The sequence below is a fragment of the Astyanax mexicanus genome, chromosome 2 (genome assembly GCF_023375975.1).
Source record: "Astyanax mexicanus isolate ESR-SI-001 chromosome 2, AstMex3_surface, whole genome shotgun sequence".
Lineage (NCBI taxonomy): Eukaryota > Metazoa > Chordata > Actinopteri > Characiformes > Acestrorhamphidae > Astyanax > Astyanax mexicanus.
In genome coordinates, this window is record NC_064409.1 from 48,061,798 (window position 1) to 48,087,565 (window position 25,768).

At 36.8% G+C, this 25,768-nt stretch overlaps 1 protein-coding gene across 1 annotated transcript; it reads right to left on the bottom strand.

The window, feature by feature from the left end:
• Positions 1–419: 419 nt before the first annotated feature.
• Positions 420–24,091, bottom strand: camk1db (calcium/calmodulin-dependent protein kinase 1Db). The gene is made up of 11 exons (XM_007235169.4): positions 23,548–24,091; positions 15,157–15,288; positions 8,655–8,729; positions 8,116–8,254; positions 7,489–7,615; positions 6,823–6,898; positions 6,612–6,724; positions 6,407–6,485; positions 4,891–4,978; positions 4,561–4,723; positions 420–2,656 (listed from the first exon to the last, which is right to left on the bottom strand). The coding sequence occupies exons 1-11, from the start codon at positions 23,640–23,642 to the stop codon at positions 2,571–2,573; spliced, it is 1,173 nt and encodes a 390-aa protein (XP_007235231.1). The 5' UTR covers positions 23,643–24,091; the 3' UTR covers positions 420–2,570.
• Between the last annotated feature and the right edge of the window lie 1,677 nt (positions 24,092–25,768).

Sequence of the window (25,768 nt, forward strand, 5' to 3'; positions counted from 1 at the left end):
CACTCCCTCTCTCTGCTTTGTGATGTGACTGAAAGAAGCAGCACCTAGCTGCTAAATTCAGAGCGTTTCTATGAAGACTGTGAGAAAATACTGAGCAAACCACGAGCCATCTGTTTTCCATTTTTCCCCAAAGTCATATTTCAGTCCATACAGCAATCCAGTAGAAACAAGATTGTTTTAAACAGAGGAATATATTTGATCAAATACGTGTTTCTTTTTTTGTTCTTAACTAAATGCAATCAGCAACAACCCCATAGAACACTGATATTTGGATGCTTGTGGTTGTATCAGGTTTTCTGTGTTTGCAATCATTTCCTCTTACATAAAAATATCTGAACATAATACAAACACGTATCAGGGATGCAACGAAATGATCATTTTTGGACGAAACTGAACAATAATGAGACATAGCTAAAGGCTGAATAGTGAACACAGGTTTTTATTTATTTTTATTCATTTCAAGTTAAATGAGCATAGATTACAGAATAAAAGAAGGTGCACAAACAAAAATGAACAGCAGATGCACCATTAAAAATATACGATTACATACCTTCCTGATTCTGTCTTCTTTACAGCTATGTTAAAATTGTTAAAGATGACCTCAACTCAGGAACTTTGGTATCAACCTGCACGACCAACCCATCAGCGAGTAACCCAGCTCAAAATCAGTTATCATCTCAGCCAACTGATGTTGTTTTTCCCACTACAAATCATGAAGGAGGAATGGATTTCCTGGGCAACTTCCCAGTGGGGAACTCCTATTTACCAAACAAGGCCAGTTAGCTGAGATGCTAACTGTTTTCGAGCTGGATTACTCGCTGATAGTTAATCGTGTACAGGTTGAGGTTAAAGAGGTCATCTTTAACCATTTAACATGGCTGCAAAGAAGACAGAATTATACAGGTTGATCATACAGTGGGTTAATCATACAATGCTGGTTTGCTAGGGTTGCTGTTTGATATGATATGTATATGATATCTGTATATTCTACTCAGAAAATCATAATATTGGCATGTACTTACCCAGTACAGTGCAGGGCCTTGGCCGGTAAGAGTTCAAATTGGTGGTGTCAGTCGAATAGAAAATTTGAAAAGTTTAGGTAGTGCGCATTCCCAACTGACTGGAGTACACTTTTAAAATTTATTTTATAATATCTCAGTGTGACTTTGATGATCTGCTGAGTAAAGGTTCCAGGGAGAGCCTTAGCATCAAAAATGATTACTAAAAAAGAAGGATAAGTAAGAGTGAATTACGGGAGGAAACTGGGGTCAAACCTGGTGATTAAATTGATGGTCTGGTATAATTCTTTTTCTACTTATTTATCTAAATACTGAAAGTGCTTTTTTGCCATTTTCAGCCAAATAATTCTGGTTGCCCAAAATTCATTGCATCCCTAATCTGTTTGTAATGAATCACTGGCAACTACCTTCAAACATACTCCTGAGAGCAGGTATAGCCTACATTTTACTTACATGAAAAAACAGCGGTGACTATTCTATAGCAAACCAAATATAATCAAGTGTACATGAAAAATATATATGTAAATATATATATATATGTCCATTCACCTTCAACAATACACACTCCAGATAACACTTCATACCAAAACATTTTACATCATCAAACAAATCACACTTCACCAGTACCCACAGAGAGTGGAAAAAGAAAACCGTACGTATCAGCACTAGAGTTACAGTACACATTCTATTTTACTGACTGATTTATGCACAGTTCAGAAATAAAATGAAACTTTTGTGGTGTGTTTACCAAAATCAATACCACAAACAACACTGTACGTGCCAATCAATCCATTTACACACTCTGGGGTCTTTACAGTACAATGCTTTGGGTAACTGGGCAGGAGTTATGTGGTTGTTTGGATACAAATTATGCTCTAATATTACAGTTTGACTTGTTTCACTTTCAAATAAACAAATTACTGCTCTCTTGTAAACATAGAATGGATCTTAAATCAATAGAAATGCAATAAAAACATTTTAGTTTCAGCTTTATTCTTTACTCACTCACAGCTGGTCATGTGACCAGTCAAAAAACTATATCTGGATTGGATGTTACCTTAAAATGCAGGCCCAGTTAAGGAGAAAACCTAATTTAAACCTAACCTGTGCTGCATGCCATCATCTAATATCTCGTTTGGTTTTTAGCAGAAAATGCTGCTCCAGCTGGTTGGTCAACTCATATAAACCAGCTGAAGTGAACAGACCATATTAAATAAATCTACCTTAATGACATTTCTTCATATTTTCCGACTAAAAGCAGCCTTAAATAGTCCTTCACCTCCGTAGTGCATTAGTCAACCTCAGCTCCACAATACAAAACACGTACCAAGCAGGTCAACAGCAGCTTTGATCAGCAGTAGACTCTGATCCCACCATTTTGTCTGAGCTCCTCAATTAGGGCATGCCACCGTCTGGCACAGCAAGGAGTGAACCCAGTGCTGCAGACTGGCAGCTGCCAGATCAAAGACTGATCTGGAGGAAGTGACCAATGGATAATGGAGAGAGTGTTTCATAAGTCTGAAGGTGCTGTTGTCTTCAGAGATGGCTGGGTCACTTGGAGCCGGTGATGATTGTGGTGACGGTGGAAGGCCGTGTACATCTCTTCTCCTTCGCCCCTGAACCTCTCTGGGATGCATCTGCAAAAACACAATACTCACTTTAAAGATCTTAAAAAAACTACACAATCAGGCAACATAACCCACAATGCTGATTATAAAAATCATTGTTGTTTAATTTAATTTCATTTGAAAGACTACTTTTACTTGTATTACTACAGGTGTACATTAAAATTTTACTGTTACACCGTTATTGTTTTCAATGTTACAAATACATTTAAGTTTTTTTTAATTTAAATTTACTTTATGTTTAATGTATTATTATTTTAATTGGTGATGTGAACTTATGTTTTATTAAGACAGGCATTCACAGGTGAAGGGATTAAGGGGATGGCTAATTGACTAATCTACTAATTGTCAGATTACCCAACCACCAAAATAATCATTAGTTGCACCCCTAATCTGTGTAATACAATAAATCTATTAGAAAGATCACGTAAATAACCTAAAGAAGTAATGTGATGAACTGCTGCTGCACTTTTAAAGTTACTATACTTTATATCACTCAGAACCTGATTGTGCCATTGCTACCAGTCAGCACAGATATGTTAATTAAAAATAAATAAAGAATATCCACTAGAGGTCACTGTCTCTTTCAATAGGCATCCTTTCCTGGAGTTTTGAATGTTAGCATTTTATATTTTCATATAATGATTTCAGAGATTTTGAGGAATGAAAATGTATAAACATATTTTTTTTTTTTTGGCATAAGTGTTCTTTGTTCTAATGTTACAAAAAAGTATTCTCAAACATTTAACAGATGTATTTAAAAAACAGGGTGTTTAAAAAAGTAAAAAAAGAAAGAAAATGTTGAATAGCTACATCGATTGCTAAACTGTTCTTTTTTAAAATAAAGTACATTAAGAGCTGCACAATATATCAATATGTACATTTTAATACAGAAAGTATATAAAATATAGATTATAATGGATGATGTGCAGCAAAAGGTAAGAGTGACTGCACTATGCATGAAACAGCTTTTTGTCAAAATATGGTAAATGCTGTGTATTGTGGAGATGTCTTTAAATATTGTGATATATCATTTTTCCCATATATAGATTTTTGCAAAATAAGTACATTGCACAGTTTCCAATTAAAGGTTAAATAACCACAATTGCCTTTAATCTGAGTAGTTTGTTAAACCATAAAATAAAAAGGAGAAATATGCTAGCAGGCCACATGTTATTAAACAAGAGCTAGTATCGTATCCCATGACTTTTGCCAGAATCTCGTCTGTTCACATAAACAATTCTAGCCAGACGCTGCCGGTCATGATTATCACACACTTCACCAGGGGTATACAACTAAGTTTGGCCGCGGGCCAGATATTTTCCAAGTCATCACGAGGTGGGCCACGGGGAAGTAAATAAAACACACCGCTCCTCACGCAGGATTGAACCCGGGTCCTCAGGCTCGTGGTCCAAAAACACTGCCACTGCCCCAGCTAGTGAATTGGGACACAGCCATGAAAACTGCCATTATAAGGAGATGGGGAGCCCGAAAACGAGCGGACAGACGAGAACGGGCAGAAACTAAAGTCACGCAGAGCGCGACAGAGAGACAGAGGAGCAATTTACACAAAATCTGTCCAGAGAAGCATTTTATTTGTTTTTTCTATTATATTTCAAACAACCTCACGGGCCAGATGTTTCATGTTTGCAGGCCAGATCTGGCCCGCGGGCTGCCTATTGCAGACCCCTGTACTACACAGTCCACTGTGGGTGGTAATGCCTTCTATGACATACTAGGGTAACACTGTGGATTGAGCCAAGGTAAATGCCAGATTTCACAAATGTAATGTCCCATTTATTTGATATTCACTATCAGGCCTCGCTCACAACAGGTATGGATACTCACCAATCAATTAAGAAACTGCTATCCCATGACTTTTGGCATGTCTGTGTATTAGGAGGTTATTAACTCACAGTCCTTGTGGCTGATGGAGGATACATCCACAGACTGGCTCTTTATAGGCGCGGGAGTTTGGTTCTGGTTCCTGTGCTGGGTGGAGTCGATACTGCTGCCTAAACTGCTGCCCAGCTGCAGACGCTTCATGTGTCGGATCACTGCTGTAGCATTAAAAGCTTGCTGTGAGAAAGAAGGTGAGATAATGCTTATAAACACAGTTCCAGATCTGTATACTGTGGTGTTTGTATTGATGCAGATTACATAATGTTCTGGTGTCAATATTCTTCTCTTCCTTCTGCTTTCCCCCAAAATCATGTGAAGAAATCAGCTAAAAAGATGATACTCACTCTCCATTTGGCTTTAGCAAAGTTCTTCTTCATCTGCCGACTCACTGACTCGTGGATATTCTTACGAAGAGCAGTGTCTCCAGCTATCCTGCAGTTGAGAGAATATACCTTAAATTAACCAAATGTTTTATTTAAATGATTTAATCAAGTTAAAAAAAGTGGCTTGGTACCATATTGAAATCTTTTCAAACCGAATATAATATTTATAGCATATTTATTAATATTTATTAATATGTATATGCAGAATACTATTACTATTTATGATCTATACCTAACATAAAAAACATATTTAAATGTAGCGTGTCTATTTCAATATACATGCATTGTTATGCTGTTCATACAAACATTTTGCAACAATATATATATTTTTACAACACATTTTTTAACAAACTAACCAAGTTTGCTTTGATTGTTTTAAAGTATATATTGTTAAAATTTAAAGACATTTTTCATTTTATCTATTTCATATAATTCTATTCAAACATGAAGAATTTCCAAGAATTCCTTTGCCTTCCTGTCATTTTATAATAAGCGTCCCTTTAAGAAAATATCCTTTATCATCAGTTTAATTACTATTTTCATAATGGTCTATTGTCAAGGGACTGAAGGCCTTGCTGAATGTTAAAGTGAATTAAGTGAATGTACATTTTTCTTATACTGTCTCCTTATTTAGCTGAGAAAGTTCAAACTCTCCAACATTTCATGAGAGAATATCAAAGTAATTAAAATAACAATATTAATTGAAAATCAAAATGTATGCTTGAAAGAGAACAAGGTCATCATGAACAATTTAACATGTCTGCAAATCCATGATTTCATTAAATGTCAATTCTCTCTAAAATTGTCCACCCTGTGGTGCAGCTTGCCCTGACACAGTGGACACATGAATGACAGAAAATAGAAAGTAAAAATAGGAGGTAATTAAGTCTGGAAAATCAGATTTCTGTGTATTCTGAGTTCATTTATATATCATAAATAGTTATAAGGCAAATATTTTAAAGTAATAATTTAAAGGCAAAAAAGCAGACTATTTCTATATTGACCCTAATTTTTTATTCTTGCATAATTATTTTTTTTTAAATGCGTTTAATTTAGTAAGTAAACAGTGATTATAGTGCAATGTACAGACGTGTTTCTGCAGCTGAATTTAAATGTGTATAAACATTTTATTATACTACTACCCCACTTTACCCTTATTTAAGAATATTGTAAATATATGTCGTGTTTTTATGTCAACCACACTCAATTGCAAGTAAAAAAAAAAAAAAAAAGAAAATATTAATTAAAATGACAATAACCATCCCCCTTATGATGACATTAAAAGAGCAATCAATTCTACAACTGTTTGCAAAGATGGCAAAACTAATCAATAACCAATCTATTTACTGAGGTTACACGACAACCACAACATCAACAATACAATGTGAGCCTTGCAAAGTTATATATATATATATATATATATATATATATATATATATATATATATATATATATATATATATATAGCTGTACCAACCAGGGATGCAGGAGTGCCTGGTCACATGTGAACCTCTTCTCTGGATTCTTCAGCATCAGGTTACTGATGAAATCTTTTGCTGTTAAAGAACAAATTACGTTCAGTTATATGAGGGTAAAAGAAAGCCAAGAAAAAGTATTCCCATCTTTTTATTTTGTGCAATATTCCTATTATACATAATTTCTTTTTCTCAGCCACTGATTACCTGAGTCTGAGATATCATCCCAATATGGTGAATCAAACTCATAATCAGCCTTGAGGATCTGCTCAAACAGCTTGGAGTCGTTCTCATCATAAAAAGGAGGATAACCACAGAGTCTGTGATAAAGAGATATTTGCATTGTTATTAAATGAATAATATATTATAAGCTGATGATAATTGGAAGGATGCTACTCTAATGAAAATAGCTACTTACAGTATGTAAGAAATAACACCAATAGACCAGCAGTCAACTGCTTTACTGTAGGGCTTCTGTGCCAGGACCTCTGGAGCTAATGATAAAAAAAAGACAATATTAAAAGAGACAATGGGCAGAGTTTTTAAAAATGATTTATTTGTAAGCATCTAATGCCTAGTTTACACTACTTCATATTTAGAGTCATCAGGTTGTTGAACCCTTCACACTTGCATATGTTTTGCAATTGGGAATATTTTAGTTGTTGTCTATTGCACAATTCACTATACAAGATTGTTCCATTGATTATTCCAAGATTGTTGCATTGATTATTCCAAGATTGTTGCATTGGTGATCACTCTGAGAGCACTTAAATTGCATCTTTTACCAGTATACATAACGACCCAGTCAGCACCAAGCAAACAATGGTTTGCCTCCAATCTAAGGCAACTGATGGTGATCTCCAAAATTAGTTGGAGACTTAAATACTGGCATTATAACTGTGTGGTCTAAACCTGGCATTAATGTACAAATGATTTAAATAACCAATTATCAGACTACTGATGTACTGTCAGCTAGCAGCACATTTCAAACGATTAGGTGTATCTATTTAGAAACACTTAAGAAGATCCTTGATTAAAGCAGAACAAGTTAACTAGAATCTGAGTTTCTGAAGGACAGTCTTACCAACATATCCTGGAGTTCCACAGGCTGTGGACATGATATCATTTGCAGCTCCTTCCATCTTGGACAGGCCAAAGTCGCTAATCATGATTTTGGATTCATCTTGGTTGTAGTATAGCAAATTCTCTGGCTGATGAGAGACAATAAGGAAAAGAAGTGAAAATACGAGCAGGTATTTTACTGATACAGATATTAAAATTATGTTTTCTGCTTTTTGAAAACACTTGAAAAAGGAGAAGATTTTTAATGAGGTTTATTTTTTTTGTTTGTTTGGACAGGGAGAATTGGAATGTTTATGTTTCATAAAAACGCTAATGTCACAGCGTATGAATGACCGGTATTCAGTATAACCGGTTTGTATAACCGGTATTTAGTAAACTACACACTTCATAAAACTACTGCAAAGCGTGTAATTTGTAATTAAACTTCTGAATTTTTTTTCTTGTTTGTGGTGTTGAGGACTTTTTTATAACTCATTTTTGCTTATGTGTGGATAAAAAAATCTTTCTATAACCAGAGGAAGGAAAATTTCTCTTTTTTTAAAAGGATTTGTATTTATAGCACTTAACCAAAGATTCTTTCCTTTTCTCCCTGTGCGAGGCTTTTTGTTTGTAAGGAAGCTGTCCATACCTTGAGGTCTCTGTGCACTATACCCAGTGAATGGAGGTAGTTAACTGCATCCAAAACTTGTTTTATCAAAGCACTGGCGTCCTGCTCTGTGTAAAAGCCTCTCTCCACAATCCGATCAAACAGCTCTCCTCCGGAGACGCTGGAAACACAGAGGAAGCAGAAAAACTCATTTCCTTCCTTCAATTTCCTACCAATACAGATGCTACACGGTATTATGTAACGTTACAAATGACAAGTGGGATTTGGACCTGCTGTTTCTGAAAGGAAGACAGGAACAATCTGTTGTTGGCTTTGTTTAAAATCTACTGGATATAACATTGCACAAGAATAACAGCAGGTGCCATGACAACTGCTCACAGTCCATCCCTTCATTATAGACGAGAGAAGCAGTACTTGCAGAAGTACAATTCTAATCAGTATGCTGATTGCTTCTGCCATGGATTTTATAACAGCGGAGCTGGACTTAGGGTGGTGGGATAAGTGTTGCAGTTTCTATTCATAAGTGAGACATAAGTAGTGACTCTCATGTTATTACTTACAGCTGCATGATGAGGTACAGGTGGTTGGGGCTTTCATAAATGTCCTCCAGGGCAACTATGTTCTCATGCTTGATCCTGGAGAGAGAGAAAAAAATAAACACTGGTATTATTTATGTCTCTATATCAGCATTCAGTGGTATGAGCGGCAGATTCAGAAGCACATTTCTCATTTTTATTTCCTATTTCTTCTTTTTATTAACTAGGACAAGACCGTTCTACAATATTAAAAAATAACTTTCACTTGCCATAGGATAGCAGTATTTAAATTGAAGGGTTGCCTTATGAGAAAGCTTGGGAATGGCCACCGCTGTAAGTTGTGAGGTATTCTCTTGTAAGAGGCTAAATACTGGCCTCAAGGTTAACAATTTTTGATTAATAGAATGTATCTGAAATGTCACTTATGTCAATGTTTACATTTCCATGATTTTAGTATTCATCTTGTTTGGAACATAATGTAAGAAATGTTCCAATAATGCTGTGATGCAAACCATTAATAAGTCACATGTTTTCAAATTGCTTTAGGAATATAATTTCTGTAACATTACAGGCTAAACTGCCTGCAATCTTTACAAATCATTCTTATATTGTTCTCTGTTAGCTGGGCTTAAAGTAGGGTAATGGTGGCTCATTGTTTAGAACACTGTTAATGTTAATGACGTCATGGTTTTGAGTTTGATACCAAAGTTCAGCAAGCTGAACATGACCCTTAACCCTTACGGCTCCCAATGGCTCTGTGCTCACTGATGTGCATGTGTGTATTCACTGCACAGACAGGCTAAAGGCGGAGGCAGCATTCCATCTGTGTCTAACACAAGTATGGTAAATATGACTGTCATACCTTGTCTTTAATAGGTGCCAGATGGATGAGACATTCCATTTCCATTCCAAGTTATTTGGAGGTACTTATGGTAATAGGGGTGTGACACAACTCTCATCTCACAAGACAAGGCACATTATTGGGACACAAGATTTAAACTAGATAGATATTTTTTTCAAAAATAGATATTTTTTTTCAAAGTAAAAGTATATGACAGAAAAAAACTCACAAAATGCAAAACTGCAGGTGAATTCTTTTTATATCTTGTAAGTAATCATCCTGATGTCAATCAGTTTCTGATGATAAACTATGCATGATTGATCATCTGCAGTAATGTACAGAACAGTATTCATGTACTGCAGCCAGTTTCAAACCCAACATATTCTCTCCTGTATGATCTCACATGAGTCTCTTCAGACCTTAGAACTATTGTTAGATTCCCCTCAGTGAGGGTATTATATTAAACTGGCAAATACCCCGAGAGTACTATACAGACCTGGCAACCTATAAGCAAATCTCTATGTTTTATATTTTTGCTATTTTTACGTCACGTCAACGTGTTGCTTCGCGGGCACTGACGTTTTGCATCGCTTTGCTGTGTAAACAGCAAAGGTGGGAATGTGGGTGGTAACACGAGGCTTAGACCAGAAATATCATGCCTTTTATGCCTATGTTCTTTAGCTCCTTTGGCTCGTGGCAAAAGTCATGGGATATGATACTAGTTTCTGTCCCATTACAGGTGGCATGTCAGTGTATACAACCATACATAGCTGTTGGTCTAATTGGCCTCTTACTTGTTTATTAGTCATCTGTGTGCAATTTCATTACGGATTCATGAAGAACAGTGCAGTGCACAAGCTGACTAGAGGTGATTTCAGATGTTCCATTTGCATTTCTGGTCTGTTGCTGCTGTCAGTCAACTAGAGGAACACAGGATTATCAATAGCAGTAAAACAGGCCACAATCAGACCTAAACATTAGAAGAAATCAATACAGAGATGCAAAATTTTAGGTGTGTCAAAAACAGAAGGCACTAAAAGCTTACAAATAAAAGAGAATCTGCCAGACCATAGAAAATTACATGGGCGGATGACTGATATATACTTTCAGTCATAAAGAGAAACAGCTGAAGAGATTAAGAGCACTCTCCAGGATGTAGGCGTCGACATGTAAAAGACTAAGACGTGACGAAAAGAATAGAGCATGACCTTAGAGGGTTCACCACAAAATGCCGACTGCTGAAAAACCTCAAGAACTAAAAGGTCAGGTTACAAAGTAAAAAAAAAAAGTGCAGAGAAAAGGTCTGCAGAGTTTCGGGAACAGACAGACAGAACGGAGATTAACTGGCATTAGAGTGATGGAAAAAGAGAAAGCTGTGTATAGGCATGATCCAAAGCCGTCCATCTCATCTGTAAAACATAGTGGCATGGCCAAGTCCACCTGCCAGTGGAACAAACTCACCCTTATTAATTGATGATGTGACCGCGGACAGGGTGGATTTTAAAATGAAACAAAGCTTAAGTGTTCAGAACACCTTGTATCAGGACAATATCCTTAGATGCACTGCGGAGGCAACTATGCAGCATTTAAGTAAAAGAAATGTACTGCAAGTGGCCAAGACAGTCACCTGACCAGTATCCTGCTGAGCCAGCGTTTCACTAACTGAAGACAAGCAAGAACTAAAATAGGCCTATTAAACTCCTGGCAGAGAGTCTCCAGGGAGAACTGTATGTCTAGTGCTGATGCCTATGGCTAGCGGCACAGGTGTCACAAGTATTCACATTCATTACTCAGGTAGAATTATAGATTCTTGGGTTTAAAAAACTTTTGTAAGTTAAAGTATCAACATAAGATGTTTATTCAAGTAAAATAAAGTACTGGTTTCAAAACTACTTAAAATATAAAAGTAAAAGTAATGCAAGGGTAAAAATTGCCATTAAGGACAAAAGCTAAGGCCCCGCCACAGGGGCACTACTCCCCCATCCCCAAAACACATTATGACCATAATGACTACAGTGTTAAATATTAAATGTTCATGTTGAAATATTTGGGATGCACTAGACTGCCTGTTTTAGCTACAATGTAAATTTTAGTATAATGTAAATATATTAAAGAACCTTAGTTGGAAAATTTTGCTTAAGTTCTCCTGAGTCTCTGCCACAGATCATCTACATCACATGTGTCAAACACAAGGCCCGCGGGCCAAATGTGGCCCGCCACGTCTTTTTATGTGGCCCGCGAGAGCTTGTAAGATCTTAGTGTCTATAATAAATAAGTCAGAAGCGTTCTTTGACCAAAAAATACATTTCCCACAATGCTTGTCGATTGTATTACCCGCAAAGTTACGGCTTACTGCCACTACACGGCAGTGTAGTCATTGATGTGGAAACCCTGCCGGAGGGAAGGTGTAACTTCGCGGGTGGAATTGAGACAAACAAATGTTTATCCCATAATGTCCAGAAAAAGAGAAGTTGATGCAGACGGACGGCTGTGCTTCAAGGCGAAAGACCGGTATGCCTTTTGTGTTACGAAGAGTGTTACTGACCAAAATAAACGCTTTTTAGGAGAGATATAAGTTCTGTGTAAACATTTATAAGACAATAGCTGATAAAATCTGTTTTAATGACGTTAATAAACATCACTGTGACAGCGCTAGTCGCAGTTTCACCGCAGCAAAGTACGAGGACGTGAATCACTTTTCTAACCAGCCTTTACTGATTTCTGCCCTCAATAACCCTTTCAATAACCTCCAATAGCCTTTAATAGTCTTCAGTAGCCTTCAACAGTCTAACCTTGCAGCCGTGGTGTGTCCACTAAACTCCGTAGTTATAAACATCCTGAGGTTAGCAGCGCGATAACTGACCTGTTTATAATGTAATCCCAGCAGTGACTCATGCTCTAAACGGCTGCTGTTAGGTGATTGGGCTGAAAGATGAACTGTAGAGAGCTGTATTATTCGGTTACAAAAATCTTTATTTCATACACAGAAGAACTTAAAAATTTTAAAAACGCTCCAGACTGGCTGAGCTGAGCCCTGTAGCCCGTGGCTGGGCTGTAGCTCTGACTCAGTAAAGACTGCGGACTTGTGCTGCTGCTGCTGCAGCTCCCACTAGTGGTTGGATGAGGAACTGCTAAATCTGAGGAAATGCTATGTTCTTAACAGCTCACAATTTTTGATTTTATATTTATTAAGCCTTATTTCAGTTAATAATTTCAAAGTTAATATAACTTGATGTCATTTCTATTCACTTGAATAGTTTGGTTCTTGATTGATGGAGTTTTTGGATTTCATGACATGACAAATTAAAAGGATTTATGTTAATAGAGCAACAAGCAAACATTTTTTCCATGCAACTGTAATATTTGATTGAATAAATAATATATTGAGAGTTATTTAACATTAAGGAGTAATTACATTCATTTACATATATTACATTTGGTTACATTTTATTACATTTATAAGTTACATCTGGCCCTCGGAGGACAGCCAATATGCCAATGTGGCCCTCGGCCAAAATGAGTTTGACACCCCTGATCTACATACTAGGCTACATTCGTCCGCTATGTTCTTGCTGGAGTGTGACATGACGTGTGCGGTTGTGATGGATTGTGTATGAAACAATAGGGTGTTGGATGGTATATGTTTATACTTCATTTGGTTTGGTTACTTTATTTGGTTAAAGAGATTTATGTGGACAGTTTTTTTTTTTTTTAACAAACATGCATTGTTTCCATTTTTTTATTATCTACTCACAGCTAAAAAAAGGGGTACTTAATTTTAAATTTAGTTATTCTCCTATATTAAAAGGAGGTCTGGTTACAACTAGGAACAAAATGAAATGGTTTAAATGAAGTGTTCGTACCTGACCATCTGCCTTACATGCAACATGCATGTGCAATTGTGCTAATTATTTCTTAATAATAATTATAAATTCAGTTTTAACATTGTACCTGAGGCGCAAACACTTTCAATTCAGAGTCAAATAAAATTGAGTAATGCCCTAGGAATGTTTAAGCAATGCTCACTGACACATAAAAAAGTTATTACAGGATTCTTTAAAGAGGCACAAGTCTATTTACCAAGATTCCCCTTGATATGGAAAGATGTACAATTACAATTGCACTTGCACTTCATCTAATGTGATTAAATCAACTTATTTTAAATTAACTGCACAGCACTACTCTGAAAAACCTTTAATTATTTTAAGAGTGTAGGTAGGTTTGCCTGTTGCTGTGCTGCTTCTCTGCACCACCACGTTCACACAGTAGTGAACAGCTGATCATCCCCCCCAACCCCCCAGCTGTCTGTGCAGCCCCTCTTCCTTCCTCATCATCATCAGCAGCCCTGCTCTTAGCGCCTGCTCCTCTTTTACCATGACAACCATCATGCCGCGCTCGCATGCAAACGTGTGCGGCATAGTGAGGCTGCAGAGGAGGCTGCATGAGTCACTGCTGAGGGCGGAGAGAGCGTGTGTGGGGGAGAACGCCGCAGCCTCGCGAACGCAGCAGCACACTCTTAACAGAAGGTGCAGGTGGGTGTGGGGGACAGGTAGGGCACTGCTAAAGTGGCTTCAAAAGCCTGACTCATCTAACTCTTACAGAGGAGCGGAAGAAACTGTTAGCACTGCTTAACTCTTCTTCACTTCAGTCTTACGTGCCGCCATTTCTTTTGTATGAATAGAATTTGATTAAACAAAGGGGTTCTCCCTATTTCTATTGAGTTGGTTAGTAAATTAGCTAATTTACTCAATGATTTGACATAACTTTTTAACAATAATAAGTTTGACTGAACACTAACTACTGTATTTTTTAAAGTAATAGGTAACAGCAGAAGAACTTGCATTATCAACAGGCATACTGTATCAACTGACATACATCACTGCAAATTCATATTACTTTTATGATGGAGTAATTAAATTAATCGAGTAACAATGATAAGCCAAACAAATAAGATTAGCTTATCCTATCTTAAAAATTACAGTTTTATGGGAATGGGAAAAAAAATCTAGTTAATCTTGTTATCTTTTAGTCAGTGGAAGTTCTATGTTCGTGGAGTTTCACATAATTTTTAACATTTCTTTTGACTGAGCACGACTTAATACAATATAAAGAACAAAAAGATAAAAGATAAAAAAAACAAAATTAGAGATACACATTTTGAGTGACAGTATATACCGAAAGTAAACAGTATGTTCTGTATGTGGGTGAATAGATTTAAAAGCAAGAAATGTAGTAACTGTATAGATAGAATAACGCAAATGATATTAAAGCTCATTGTGTTTGTTTATTCTGGTTTGCTGGATGACACAATTCAGTTCAGCACAAGCACTGTATGCTGTCATTAGTCCAGCATGCAGCCTGCCTGTTGCTGGCCAACACAGCTGCCAGTAACTCATCACCTGCTGCATGGGCTACAGTGATTTTATCACTTGTGGTGTGCACACAGGATTAGAATTAAACACGCTGTTTTTGTTACTGCACCTTTAGAACACAGAGATATTCTGTATTAAAATGTACTGGTTACGATTGGCTGTCCTGTATTTAGTCTAAAGCAGTGAGAGCACTTTGAATATAATCCCTTCTTATACTTTGATGTGAAGGAAAACTTGTTTAAGTGAGTGGGGTGTGTATGGTTTCCTTGAAACATCAACAAACAGAGGATTCTGTGTGTAGAGCAATACCTACTTCCTTAGTACAGCAATTTCATTCTCAATGCTGCTCTCTTTTCCTCTCAGAGCTTTCTTGGGGATGCATTTCACTGCGTACATCTTTCCTGTAGACCTCTCCTGAGCAAGAACCACTTCAGAGAACGCCCCCCTGAAAATAAAGTGGAGAGAGAAATTAGAGAGAGACAACAGTTTAAAAAAGGATGAGCTGAAACATATCAACGTGCAGATTTAAGAAATGTTGCTGGGTCTTGAGGGACCATACACATACATACACACATTTTTTTAAGGTTTATTTTATCTTTTTTGCATTTTTTACTTTATTTATAAAGTGTTTAAATGTACATGAAAAAAAATTAAATAACATATGCGCACATTGTAGTGCATTTCAATTAGTTAAAATGAATCCACACAATTGTAAACAAGAGAATTTCCAATTATAAACACTGAGTGTATTCAGCTGCCCATAGTGGGTTCTTAAATCAGACTGCAGTTTGCAATTGGGAGCTAAGCCTTCAGTGGTCACTGAAAATCCCCAGTAATCCCTCACACCACACACACACAAACACACTCAAGCACACACGCACAAGGTCATAGGAGTTCAGGTGAAAGACATCAATTGGCCATTACTCACTCAGGCTGCCTGATTTGTCATGACACCTTTAAAGCTTTGACTTTTCACAGTTCAATAACAGCATAATTTCCTTAGCTTGTCAAATTTAATGTGCCATTTTAGCACCCTTTAACCATTTAAAAGAGTTTCAGGCATTGTTTGAGCTGTTGACAAGTATTTTCAGAATATTAAGGCAACATAGTTGAAAATATTATAAAATCTATATTTTTATCTATAACACCCTCTGAATTCTAAATAAAAATCACAAAAAGAGGAAAAAAAGGAGTCAAAAGTGTCATTACATACTCTTTAGATGTTTGTACAAACTGCATAATACTGAAAACGCTGACAAATGGCTGTTTTTAAGCAGTACAGGGCTAGGACTGTAACATTAGCTGAGGTAACTAGCTAACAAATTATAATTGCACTGCTGAGGTAAATGCTTCTATACAATACCTCACCATTGCATTTTTAATCAGAAATTTATTTAGTAGTGCTATACTCTTCACAAATGTGTTTTTTTTTCTTTAAGAAGTTAAACGATAATGCACGTAGATATTTCATGTATGTATCACTGACAGACTACAGAAAATTAGAAGTGTGATTTTTTTGTGTATCTAGAATTGTTTTTAAAAAGCATTGCTTGTCCTTCAATTACATTACCATATTTTTCGCACTATAAGGTACACTTAAAATCATTTTTCTTAAAAATTGTCAGTGCGTCTTACAATCCGGTGCGACTTTTGTATGAATTTTACCAGTTAGGTATTAAGGAGCAGTAAAGCCAGTCCACTAAAGTACAGCGTTACAGAGGAGTTTCAGTTTATTTCTACAGCAGTGATGCTGGTGCAGTATTAGCATTAGCTAATGCTAACCATGCTAAGCGCTAGGTGTTTTACCATTCAGAGCTGTAGCCTGCTGTTAACCTTGGCTAGCACTGCTGGAGCAGCATTAGCATTAGCCGTTAAATGCTAGTTCTTTTGCCGTTCAGATGTGAGTATATTGGACTGTTGACTCTTTGTTTACAGAGGTAAACAAGCTAAGTTTGACGAAGTGCTAGCTAATATCGCCCTGGCTTACTGGAACACTCAGGGTTCTTCAGTGTAGACCTGTTGGGCTAACCATGGTGCTAAGCTGCTAATTGAAGTCTGCCAGTATAAGCTTATTGTAAATAAACAAGTGTTTTACTCACCAAAAATAAGCAGTTTTCAGGAGAGAATTCATGTAGATTAACATCCAGTGCTTGATTAATTTTTTAAAGAAAATGTTTTTTTTTCTTTTGGAGACACCCCTGTGCTTTACTAGTGTTGCTTAATGTGCCCTATAATCCAGTGCGTCTTATGTATGAAAATAGACCCACAAATATACGTTCATTAACACATTACATGTGCACATTGCGATAACATTGCTGAAACGAACCCTACAAACACAATATTTTAGCCACTTCACTTACCACCAATAGAAACAAATACAGCAGTCCCACACACTAAAACTAATCTGATCTATGCGTAGATAATACTGACAATCAGACAAAAACTGTGATTAAAATCACACAACTGAGAGAAAACATCATTATATATTCATAATGCTTAACATGGTGTCTGTTTACACAATATGATATGTATATATATATATATATATATATATATATATATATATATATATATATATATATATATATATATACATACAGGTTTATATTTCATTATATTGTAATATATTGTTTTTTGTTTATTAAACTTTAGGAAAACACAATATTAGTATTCACCATGCACACCTAGACATAAAATTTGAGTTAAAGGAAAGGTTCTTTTTTAAAGCAATCATAAAAGTGGCCTCAACAGCTGTAACAACAGCAACAGCACACTGAAACACATCAGATAATACTAAGAACCAGAAAAAAAGCTGTGAATAAATCACACAACTGAAAGAAAATGTTATCAGTTACACTGAGGGAAAAAAAAGCTGCTTCATGTTAATTAACATGCATGTTCCCACTGATCCTGAACCGCTACAAGAATCGCTCCAGAGGTCCTCCTCTGAGATGAAATGGGGTTTATGGAGAAAGTATGGAGTAAGCAATGATTATTCATGGAATAATGATATTACAGCTCATTACACATGCTTGATTTAATCTCTCCCTGATGGGTTTTGAGAGAACATAAGCAGGTTAATAGTAACTGACCTCAACGCGCTGAGGAGATGCAGTCAAACAGCTTAGAGGAAAATCTGGCAAGCAGCAAACATTCTGGGGTGCATTTTTGGATGATCTTTTTGGTTCTTTTGCCTAAACTACAATTTCACTGGGGATTCACTAATATCAATCTTTTAAACACATGTTCTAGCCTTTTTTTTTTTTTGCAACAGCATGAGGGGTGGACAACAAAAAATAAACAAAATAAATAAATCAAATGTATTACAAAATTTTAAGCTATATTTAAAGCTACATTACATACAAACCTCATTAATCAAAAGCTCATATCAAATTTGTATATCTATTGGCAGCCCAATTAAAAAATGTAAGTGACCAGCCTGTCTGTCTGTAATGTGACTGAATCTGTCCCAGAAATGGCTGTGTTTTATAAACGTTGCCTTGTTGAAGAACAACCTACATACGCCCCCTCCCAAATCTCCACAAGAACTAGGTGATATATGATTACTTATTACTACACAAGGGTTGTAATTTAATAAAACTTACATATTATTAGAACAGTGTGATCAAAAGACAGCACATTATACACCCTACTATAAAGTACAACACTGCTACTAGCGGTTAGGGTTTAAATACAACACAAAAAGGACCATTGCCTGCCTCCAATTTTAAATGTTGTGTAAGAAACTATCAATATTGTACCATATTAAAATAATTAGTTTTGCAAAACTGCATCGATTTTCAAAAAGAGTCTCAATTTTTCTTTCAATCTTTTAGCTTACACACAAGGATTGGTGTGTTTCTGTGACTGTAAATATCTGCTCGGGGGAGTTGCAAAGATGGCCACCTAGTGAACAAAGCCAATAGCACAAAGCACATGCAAAAAAAAAAAAATGCATGAAATCTGAACTGACCCTTAGTACTGATGTTGTGTGTCCAGGAATCAAGGACCACATACGAAAATTACATAAATCTTATTTGAACCAATTGGATTGGACATCCCCAAATAGCCCTGAAAAATCTGATGTGTCACTTCAGTCTGGAATTGTATATATGTTTTATGAAATCTTGTGAAATGCATTAGTAGTGCCACACTTAGATACGCTGATTTATATATTGCTGCACTTGATTAGGTTTAATGGGTCTATATTTGCAGTCTGTTAATCTGTGCTTTTATCTCAAAAATATTCTCAAAAAATATCACATTGTTAGTATGATAACCACACTAAAGCACGCCACTGCTCACCCATCAGTCCTACGCACTACACATGCTAAATAATTGGAATCTTTTAGAATGTTTGCAGGTGTGAAACTTGTAGTCAGTGTTCCAATGCATGAAACAACACTTTAGGAGTTCCCCTTTGTTCGCATGAAGTATAAAAGACTCTTTTTTTGGGTAGCAGTGAGACGGAAACCTGTAAAACCACAGGAAGTTTCCACCTTGTGGAACCCCCACGGCTTCCGTTAATAATATGCATCACTGACTATTGTAGTGACAACAGCAATTACAACTTACAAGCAGCATTATTACTGCAGTCAGGCTAAATTTGAAGCTTCGGTATTTTCTAAAAATTATTAGTCCAGTTTAACTGGATGAAGACCAGTACTTCATGAAATAAGTCATGTACTCCCATGTAGTACAGGCAATTATTTATTATTTATTTGTCTTTTAAAAACCTGTCAAATCTGTATTTTGACACACATTGCAATAAATATCATGCACTGTTAAAAGATGTCTTTAAATATCAAGATATAATATTTTTACCACATTGCCCATAACAAATGCCACTGTCTTCTTAAACTGAACAAATCTAAATGGAACAAATCCTAAACCCTTAAAAAAAACTCGTTAAAATAAGTGGCACTTAAGAAGAAAATACTTCTTCAGGATGGTTGGTGAATAAGGTACAATAAATGTTCTTATTATGAACACCTGGGGACAAATAAAAGATTGCAATCTACGACTCAAGAACGAGACAATCAGTGGTAATGGGGCTTACACATCTTGGGCCATGGCACAAATAAGATTTAAATATTAGCCACCTTCTGTTGTCACTGACAACAAATCCATGTGCAGTAAACACAGTGAATAACCAACAGCACAATCAACCTATTGCACATGTTGTATGCGCACAAGTGCCGGTGCATTTCGGTACACCAGAACTTAATCCCAGCATAATGTGGATTATGAGCAAGGGTGTTAATCTAAAATGGTTGCTGGACCAAATTACACATTCTGATATACATCCACATAAAGATAAGGGTGCTGCATTTATGTGTGCGCGCGTGTGGGACAGTGCAGCCTAAGAATGGGTTTCTGCTGAGTCACCACTGGAGGGAATGACTGAGCTATTTTTGACAGGACAGGAGGAAAACTATGACCACAAGCAGCCCATGCATTAAATGTAGGTGTGTTTTGTGCAAAAAAAGCAATTAAAGTGCGATTGTCCCAAAACATACATTTTAAAGAAAAGTGCTTAGGACATTTTAGTATTATTAAATGATGCCCATCCGGCGAGCAGTATGCTAAATAATCAGAGTGAACTGTCTTGTGTAAGACGCATTAGCTGATTCTTATGTAAGAGATGGAATGGGAAATCCTCAGGACATAATCCAGGTAGAACCTGTTCCAGATTTCCACTTGCTTTTCGGTTCATTCAGCAGCCAGGCAGACTAAACTGACTTTTGAAAGAACTGCTTGTTTCAGAAGAGTCCTGCATGGGGCTGAGGTAAACATTTTAAACAGGGCACGAGAGTGATGTGATCCTGAGCGCAGTATAATCTCAGATTTATCAGTCTAAAATCTAAATAAGGATTCTGAGCCAGCTACATTGTTCTAAATTAAAGAAGAGGCTACAGTTGGGAGTACTTTTTGTGACTGTGTGAGTGTACCGGTGGTGGGGGGTGGGTTGGATGTTGATCCATGGGTGACTTGGGGACAATCTGTCAGTTTAAACAGGCTATGACATTAGAGCAGCGTGTGCTGACCTCTGCTACTGCAATTACAAGATGTCCCCAAAATTCAGATTCAGCATTACTAGAGAGCACAAGGATGATTTTTAATTAAACTAAATATGTCTAGTATTATGTCCTAAAGGACCAATTGGGCATGACACAAGACATTATTAGGAAAAGTAACAGTTTACTACATTGTTTAAAATCACCAAACACCCATCCCAAAATTCAGACAGAAATAGACACGCACTAGTCTACTACTATAAATTATTCAATCACTTATTTGGTCCAGCACTGATATATATATATATATATATATATATATATATATATATATTGCCATTTGTGAATAATCTGCTACATCCCAAGATAGTACACAGAATTGTCATTTGGTTATTACCTATAACCAGGGTTTGAAAAAGAAGACTGAGACTGTGTGTGTTCAGTGCTATGCTGGATACTCCAAATATCTGAATAGAATATTGCTCTGTAGATGTAAATTCTTCTTTATTAAACCAGTGCAGTGTTTCCCAACATAATTAGGTGACATTTATACAGACCAACACTAAGGAAGGACTAAGGAAGTCCTAATTGGTTTAGGAAATGACTGTAATAACCTTTCATAATGCACTTAATGGTTTCACAGATTCTGCTCTTTTTTACATGCTATAGACTGATTACACATAATCACTGTACATCAGTTCTTGCTCGTTTTCACTTTGGGACATGATTTGATTCAGTCCAAACTGTTGAATGGACCTATAGGCATGCTTCAAAATAGAGCATTGGAACAATTTTTTTACATTGACTTCCACTGAAAATTAAGCAGGGCTTTTCCTGTTTTTACAGTAAAGATGATTAGCTGGAAAAAGAAGAAAAAAAGGCCGGAAAAGTCCACTTTAGTATAATGGGTGGAGGCAAATGCCAACAAGCAATTAGAGAAAGTTAAAGAATGTGGTTGGCCTTAATTATGACTAATGCTTACATAAGGTACATACCTTGCAGTCTACATCATTGTGCTGTTAGTACACTGGGTAATTTACACACTTACAGAGTCTCTCACATCGAAACACATGAGTGAAGTATAGCTACTGTCATTCTAATAGCAAAAAGTAGGGAATTAAGTAGTAGCAAAAAACAAACTGTTCACATAATCAGGACATTATTAGACGTAGGCTAATCATTTAGACAAAATGCAGCACTGATTCTGAACGTTTTTTCTTTGTGAGGTAATATTCCCTAAATGAAAGAAACAGCAGCCACTGCTGTAAAACAGAACAGATGAAAGCTCTGGTTGGTTATGCCCTCATTGAACTGTACCCAAGGGTCAATAACAGATTTAAGGATAAGGGAAGTAGTCTCAGTGTGTGGTGTTTCTTTTTTAGAATTAAAGGGATCAATTACTGCCATACATTTCTAAATGAACGAATGTTCCCTTACAAAAGGAATAAACATTTAAACAAACCAAAATCATAGGTGAAAGTTCTGTACGTATGGGTAAAGAACTGTTTTTATATCCATATTTATATATGTATGTATCCTCAAAGTGTATTTTAGATTTTTTTAGAAAAAAAAAAACAAAAAAAAGACAAACCAAAAACAGCTTTACACATTTATACTTCTCTTTAAACCCTCTATGGTATAAATAAGATTTTTGTGGAGAAAACAATCACACTGCTATTTGGAAGATTTCTTCTTTGGGAACTTTTTTCCCCAGACCAAACTGATTATTTGATCAGACCCTAACATAAGTGATCTACATAATGTTACTCAAAGGCAACACATAAAAATAACTTGTTTTAGTAGGTTTACAACAATAGTAATATACTTTTTTTTTACATATTCTTGCACATGTATATTTGTTATTTCTGATCCATTAAAAAACGATGAGTTTATTAGATTTTACCAAGTTTACCTCTTACCAGATGGATGATCACAAGCCATCAAAACAATCTGAACTGCTTTGCACCAGGAATGGCATAAAGTTATACAAAAGCAGTGTGTAAGACTGGTGGAGCCAAGATGCATGAAAACTGTGATTAAAAATCAGGATTATTCCACCAAATATTAATTTCTGAACTATTAAAACCTTATGAATATGAACTTTGCATTTCTTTGCATTATATATATATATATATATATATTATATATGCATTATATTGAAAGCTCTGCATCTTTTTTGTTATTTCGGCCATTTCTTATTTTCTGTTATTTGGAATTTGGGAGAAATGTTGTCCATAGTTTACAGAATAAAACAAAAATGTTCATTTTACTCCAACATATACCTATAAATAGCAAAATAATCAAAAGGTGGTTTGTTTGTTGAATGAGGGTAACATCATGTTTTTGAAGGTGACAGAAAGACTAAATGAAGGCATTCTCAGTGTGTTTTATCTGTTTGAAGCAGTGGGTCTAGTTTTAATGGTCCAAAGCTTGCTAACATTCCTCAAGTGTGTGGAGCTGAGGGAAGCTGAGGGAAGCTGAGGTTCGTTTTCTGTTTTCTGTTGTGTAAAAGAAGAGCTCGGGTTTAACATCTCACACCTCCAGCGTCTAATGTGTCACAACTCACTCACACTCATTACCTCGAGCTGTAATAAAACACACACACAGAGACAGAGGAGCTGAGAGAAACACGCGTTTCTGCTGTAAAAACACAGACACAGAGAGAGAGAGAGAGGCGCTGCACTTACGTCCCCAGGATCTCCTTCAGCTCAAAGATCTTCTTAATATCATCGACCTGCTTCTTCCAGGACCCGTTGGCGGACTCCTCGTTTCCTCGGGCCATGTCGGCTCCAGGTCTCACACTCACTCCTTCAGCAGAACCACAGACAGATAGAGAGAGAGAGAGACGCCGCTGTTCCGTGACCCGGGCGCGGCTGCAGCGCGGGAAATCGCTCCGGCGAGGCCGGACTGGAGCAGTAGCGGCTCCGGGGTCGAGCTCCTCCCGCTGCTGCAGCGGCTCCTACCGCCGCCTTCACTCCCCGCCGCCGCTACCACCGTACAGGTGCCTCCCCGCGGCCAGCAGAGCCAGTCAGCCTGAAATGTTACTAATCCAGTCGAGGGCTGCAGATACACACACCGCCTCGCCGAGTCGCCTCTCCACAGTGAAAGCCGCCCTGAGTGACACACACAGAAACTCTCCCATATGTCTGAGTCATTTTCAGCCTGAACCGAGAGAGTGGGAGGCTGAGCTCTGCTGCTGCACACGACCAGTCAATAATCAGGAGACTGTCTCCCTGCAGGATTATCAGCTCCTCACACTGACCCACTCACACTGTGCTCAGTCACTATTACACCACCACAGACTCTCCTCACACTGGAGAAAACAAAACACACTTTATCACAACAGCTCTACACTTTTATCATAAAAAAATGTTCTTACGTTTACCTACTAAACAGGGCTGTGCCAAATTTAACATTTTCAGAATTCAATTATATTCAATGAGTGAATTTGAATTGGTTTAACCCTGCAGGACGTTGAATTAAATTTAACCTGAAATTACAGGATGTTTAATTAAATTCATTACACTTCAGAGAAATCACTCTTATCAATGTGATACTTTTAATGTTACAATCCGTATTATTTAGTTTTTAAACTGAAAGCAGAAGCATTACTAAGTGGAGAAGGGATAACATATTGTGTTTAATAGTACCCGTGTGCTAAAACAACCATCCCTGCTTAGCCTAATAATATATTCATTCTAAAAACTGGGGTGTCTGGTTGCTTTTCGTGGGAGTTCTTTTGGCCACGTAACGAGTCTTTATTTACTTAAGTCACATGTACAGCCTTTAAAAGAGGATCAGTCTCAGTGAAGTTTATGACTGAGCTCTCTCTCGCTCTCTCTCTCTGACTGAAAGTAACCTGGAATCGGATTGACCGCTCTGAACGAAGACCGCATCACACCCGCCCAGTTTAAAAAGATTCTTCCGCATGCTTAGTGCAATTACCCATTCTCACCAAAGAGGGCCCTAAATCCAAAAACTTTCGGACATCAGCTTTAACATATATATATTTTTTTCCAAATAGAAGCACAGACACTAACATTAAGCAGACATTTCTTTAATGTTATATATTTAGCAATATAGTAATTTCAAAGTAATCAAATGTCAACAGTAATCTAATAGTCAACAGTTCTTCAAATCAGGGGTCTCAAACTCATTTTTGCCGAGGGCCACATTGGCATATTGGCTGTCCTCTGAGGGCCAGATGTAACTTATAAATATAAGAAAATGTAACCAGATGTAATACAAAATGAATGTAATTACTCCTTAATGTTAAATAACTCTCAATATACTATTTATTCAATCAAATATTACAGTTGCATGGAAAAATGGTTGCTTGTTGCTCTATTAACATAAATCCTTTTAATTTATAAGTTATATTAACTTTGATCAAAACGTTTGATACTGAAATAAGGCTTAATAAATATAAAATCAAATTGTGAGCTGTGACAGATTTAGCATTTCCTCAGATTTAGCAGTTCCTCATCCAACCACTAGTCGGAGCTGCAGCTGCAGCACCACAAGCCCGCAGTCTTTGCTTAGTCAGAGCTGCAGCCCAGCCACGGGCTACAGGGCTCAGCTGAGCCAGTCTGGAGCGTTTTTAAAAATGTGTAAGTTCTTCTGTGTATGAAATAAAATAACCCCACTAACCGGATAATACAGCTCTCTACAGTTCATCTTTCAGCCCAAGCAGCTAACAGCAGCAGTTTAGAGCAGCCGTCACGGAGTCACTGCTCGGATTACATTAAAAACAGGTCAGTTAGTGCGCTGCTAACCTCAGGATGTTTATAACTACGGAGTTTAGTGGACACACCACGGCTGCAAGGTTAGACTGTTGAAGGCTACTGAAGACTATTAAAGCAGGCAACGCAGCGTAAGCAAAACAAAACAAAAAAATAAAAACCACAC